This window comes from Oncorhynchus gorbuscha, unplaced genomic scaffold, assembly GCF_021184085.1.
Source record: "Oncorhynchus gorbuscha isolate QuinsamMale2020 ecotype Even-year unplaced genomic scaffold, OgorEven_v1.0 Un_scaffold_1082, whole genome shotgun sequence".
In the NCBI taxonomy this organism is placed as follows: domain Eukaryota; kingdom Metazoa; phylum Chordata; class Actinopteri; order Salmoniformes; family Salmonidae; genus Oncorhynchus; species Oncorhynchus gorbuscha.
The window spans coordinates 64,756-70,000 of NW_025745970.1; the positions used below are offsets into that span (position 1 = coordinate 64,756).

General features: G+C 48.7%; 1 protein-coding gene across 1 annotated transcript in view; it reads left to right on the plus strand.

Annotated features, from left to right (window-relative positions):
- The first annotated feature begins 1,710 nt into the window (after nt 1–1,710).
- LOC124021195 (dihydropyrimidinase-related protein 1-like) overlaps nt 1,711–5,245 on the plus strand; it is a 42,718-nt gene continuing 39,183 nt past the window's right edge. Inside the window, 1 exon segment of the mRNA XM_046336541.1 lies at nt 1,711–2,287. Within this exon segment, the coding sequence (XP_046192497.1) occupies nt 1,910–2,287 (378 nt within the window). The 5' untranslated portion in view covers nt 1,711–1,909.

Below are 5,245 nucleotides of genomic sequence, written 5' to 3' on the forward strand. Positions count from 1 at the left end.
TCCTGTCTTGGCAGCAGCTAATTGGGATCCCTAATAAAGACACAAATACACATTCCTGTCTTGGCAGCAGCTAATTGGGATCCCTAATAAAGACACAAATACACATTCCTGTCTTGGCAGCAGCTAATTGGGATCCCTAATAAAGACACAAATACACATTCCTGTCTTGGCAGCAGCTAATTGGGATCCCTAATAAAGACACAAATACACATTCCTGTCTTGGCAGCAGCTAATTGGGATCCCTAATAAAGACACACAAATACACATTCCTGTCTTGGCAGCAGCTAATTGGGATCCCTAATAAAGACACAAATACACATTCCTGTCTTGGCAGCAGCTAATTGGGATCCCTAATAAAGACACAAATACACATTCCTGTCTTGGCAGCAGCTAATTGGGATCCCTAATAAAGACACACAAATACACATTCCTGTCTTGGCAGCAGCTAATTGGGATCCCTAATAAACACACACAAATACACATTCCTGTCTTGGCAGCAGCTAATTGGGATCCCTAATAAAGACACACAAATACACATTCCTGTCTTGGCAGCAGCTAATTGGGATCCCTAATAAAGACACACAAATACACATTCCTGTCTTGGCAGCAGCTAATTGGGATCCCTAATAAACACACATAACATGTAAATAGAATACATTAAATGTAAACACACACACACACACACACACACACACACACACACACACACACACACACACACACACACACACACACACACACACACACACACACACACACACACACACACACACACACACACACACACACACACACACAGGCACAGGCACAAGACAGAGCATTTAGAAATCTGTTTTTGTCCATTCCAGATGTGGGTCACCAGTTAATCCCTGGATGTTTTGATGTCAGCCCATCAACAACCATTTTATTAGAGAGAGGGGTGAGAGGGGGGAAGGAGGGGGAGATTCAGAGAGAAAGAGAGAGTTTGATAGAGGGAGGGGGTAAAGAGAGTGGAAGAGAGGGGGAGAAAGAGGGGTAAAGAGAGTGGAAGAGAGAGGGGAGAAAGAGGGGTGAGAGGGGAGAGAGAGAGGGAGAAAGGGGGTGAGAGGGGAGAGAGAGAGGGAGAGGGGTGTAAAGAGAGTGGAAGAGAGAGGGGAGAAAGAGGGGTGAGAGGGGAGAGAGAGGGAGAGAGGGGTGTAAAAGAGAGAGGGAGAGAGAGGGTGAGAAAGAGGGGTGAGAGGGGAGAGAGAGAGGGAGAAAGGGGGTAAAGAGAGTGGAAGAGAGAGGGGGAGAAAGAGGGGTGAGAGGGGGAGAGAGAGAGGGAGAAAGGGGTGTAAAGAGAGAGAGGAGAGAGGAGAGAAGGAGGGGTGAGAGGGAGAGAGAGAGGGAGAAAGAGAGGGGTAAAGAGAGAGGGGGAGAGAGAGGGAGAGAAGGAGGGGTGAGAGGGAGAGAGAGAGGGAGAAAGGGGGGTAAAGAGAGAGGGAGAGAGGAGAGAAGGAGGGGTGAGAGGGAGAGAGAGAGGGAGAAAGGGGTGTAAAGAGAGAGGGAGAGAGAGGGAGGGGAGAAGGAGGGGTGAGAGGGAGAGAGAGAGGGAGAAAGGGGTGAGAAAGAGAGAGGGAGGAGAGAGAAGGAGGTGGGGTTGTCTGCAGAACTCATTGTCTCTACATCTCTTTCTATCCCCCCTCTCTCTCTCTCTGCCCCCCTGGCTCCGATAGAAACTAGAGCACTACATCATCATCATCATCATCATCATAATCGTCCTCTCCTCGAGACACGCATCAAAGTTCACGTCGCACCGAAAACACAGGTGCCTTGCAGCGCGAGACCGTCGATAACGGAGTAAAAAGACTGTCCAATCTCAAACCTTTTTCACATCAACAGTTGTTGTTATTAATGTGAGTAGAAAGGCTACAGACACACGGTCGTTATCATGTCTGACTGCAGGAGGCAGTGGAACCGGGAGAACGAGCTGCCGGTCTACCTGGCAGGATCGATTACAACCGGGCCGAACCAACGGACATCCCACGGGATGTTTCCCTCGGCGGATGGCGCCTACAACAGTAAGACTGTAGACTGTGATAACTTTGCCGCGGGAAGGAGAGGAACCAGGACTCCCAGGAGCGTCAGCCGAGACAGGCTCCTCGACCACACCGATGGCGACGTTCCTGAGACGGCAAGTGAGGCCAGTGAGGTCCGGGCTGTCGGTTCTCAGGTCAGCTCACCCGGGGAGAGAGAGGATGTGGGGCCGGGTGTGGAGATTGAGTACCCGGCAGGGAGGCAGTGTCACTCCGGTCAGAAGAATGGAAAGGTAGGTGAAAACTGATTATTTTTTTCGCTCATGTTTATGTTGATTAAAAGTAGGGCAGATCGCTTGTGGAAGCTACATTTCCAATTGTAGCTTACTCTGTTCTGCAGTGCAGTGACGTCAGCTAGGCTGTTCCTAAAATAGGCTACGCAGTTATATCTCTCTAGGCTGCCCTCATCACCTGAACCGGTGACGGTCAGGTAGGCTATTAGGCTACGTGTGGTGATGAATTGAACAGCGCCGTTTTGACAGCCATCACAGCTTCTGTCACACACACCACACACACACACAAACACACACACTGAACTGCTCTGACTGCGCTGCACGCGAAGAGGAGGTAAAAAAGGAGGTCCTGCAGCTAGAGCTTCCTTCCGCCTCTGAGTTCACTGGCTGCGGGAAAAAGAGAGAGAGACAGAGAGAGAGCATGTCCGGTACTGACCACCAGGGGAATGGTATCCCCCACCTTCCGGTAAGACTCCCACCTGGCGGGGCTGGCAGCCCGACGGGCTGGCTGGCTGTCTAGCGCGGAATAGCCATTGTGTTCGGTCAATAGGCGAACAAAGGGCGCTGTCCATTTCAGCACCACATACCTAGTCTAACTTGTCGCCGCTGGAGGTTCCTTGGTAGACTATAGGCTTACAAACATGAGCTAGTTTCTGTTTATTATATTCAGTTCTACAGAGAAAACAATGATTGTAGCCCAGACTAAAGGCACGTTGAGGTTGTCGAGGGCGACCAAGCTGCAGCCTCGGCGAGATAAATCCCCTGCTCCTGATACCGTTGGCGGGGATTAAAATCTTAGTGTCGCAGGATGATAGCTAGGCAGTTTGAGTAGAAGGCCTGTGTGATGCCCAGTCTCCCCCATGTCAGCCAGCCAGGCACCACCCCGATCGCGAAGATCATTTTTGACCATTTCTGCCGCGACGAGTCAAGACAATGCGTCTGTTTTCTACCTGACATGGTTCAGTTGTTATCAGGGATTTACACGAAGTGACAATCCGACGTTGTATGTTGTGCTGCAGGTTGGAAGGAGTAAGACAATAGTTTGGACTCTGTGAGAGAGAGAGAGAGAGAGAGAGAGAGAGAGGGAGAGAGAGAGAGAGAGAGAGAGAGAGAGAGAGAGAGAGAGAGAGAAGAGAGAGAGAGAGAGAGAGAGAGAGAGAGAGAGAGAGAGAGAGAGAGAGAGAGAGAGAGAGAGAGAGGGAGGGAGAGAAGGAGGTGTAAAGAGAGAGGGAGGAGAGAGAAGGAGGTAAAGAGAGAGAGAGAGAGAGAGAGAGAGAGAGAGAGAGATCTGTCTTGGGGATATTCTAGCCTAGTTGGTTCATTCAGAATACATGCAGCTATTTAAATGGTGTAACACATTGAATAAAGCTATTGTTAGAATACATGCACAGCTTTCAGGATTCTTGGTCATGTTTGGATACAATGGCAGTGGTCGATAAAGAATCCAATTGTCATACTTGTCATACCTGAGTCACTCAGTAAAATGCTACTTAAGTAAACATCTAATAGCATTTGGTTTTAAATTATAAATATACTTAAGTAGAAAAAGTAAAAGTATAAATCATTTCAAATTCCTTATATTAAGCAAACCAGACGGCACCATTTTATTTTCCATGTTACATTTAAAGATAGTATATATGCCATTTAGCAGACGCTTTTATCCAAAGCGACTTACAGTCATGTGTGCATACATTCTACGTATGGGTGGTCCCGGGGATCGAACCCACTACCCTGGCGTTCACATCAAGCGCCATGCTCTACCAACTGAGCTACAGAAGGACCATAGTAAAGTAGGGATGACCAGGGATGTTCTCTGTTTAGTGAGTCCTCCAGATCAGAGGCAGTAGGGATGTTCTCTGTTTAGTGAGTCCGCCAGATCAGAGGCAGTAGGGATGTTCTCTGTTTAGTGAGTCCTCCAGATCAGAGGCAGTAGGGATGTTCTCTGTTTAGTGAGTCCTCCAGATCAGAGGCAGTAGGGATGTTCTCTGTTTAGTGAGTCCTCCAGATCAGAGGCAGTAGGGATGTTCTCTGTTTAGTGAGTCCTCCAGATCAGAGGCAGTAGGGAGGACCAGGACCAGCCTGGGTTGTGCCATTTTTGTTGTTGTTGCAAGCAGAGAGACAGAGCTCCAAACAGTCATATCTCCATGGTAACACTTCAGCCAGTAGACGTTAGGCTACAGCACCGGGGAAGACAGACGGCGAGGTTGCCATGGAGACGTAACATCTTTCTCCCTGGGTAGGGCGCTCTCTGTAGCTGTGTATCCTTGGTAACGGGAGATGGCAGAAGATCAGGACGTCCTATTCAACAGAAAACACATCCTTCCTCGTAGCATCTGTTCTTGTAGTTGTTGTTTCAATAAGTTATTATCAAATATCTCCTAATATCATGACTGAAAAGTCTCTCTCTGTCTCACCTCTCTCTCACCTCTCCTCTCTCTCTCTCTCTCTCTCTCTCTCCATCTCTCCTCATCTGTCCTCTCTATCTCTCTCACCTCTCTCTGTCTCTCTCTCTCCTCTCTTCTCTGGTAGACTTCCAAACTCTGTTTCTCTCTCTCTCTCGTCTCTCTCTCTTCCTCTCTATCTCTCTCTCTCAGTCTCCCCCTCTCTCCTCTCTCTCTCTCTCTCTCTCTCTCTCTCTCTCTCTCTCTCTCTCTCTCTTCCCCTCTGTCTCTCCCTCTCTCTCTCCTCTCACCCCCTCTGTCTCTCTCTCTCTCTCTCTCTCTCTCTCTCTCTCTCTCTCCATCTCTCTCTCTCCTCTCTTCCCCTCTGTCTCTCTCTCTCTTTCTCTCTGGACTCTCTTCCATCTGTCTCTCTCTCCATCTCTGGTTCTCTCTTCCCTAAATGTCTTCATTCCCTCTGTCTCTCTCTCTCTCTTCTCTCTCTCTCAATCAGTGGTTCTCTCATACTCTCATACCTCTCTCTCTAAAATCTCTCTGAGTAAACATCTCTAGCATTTCC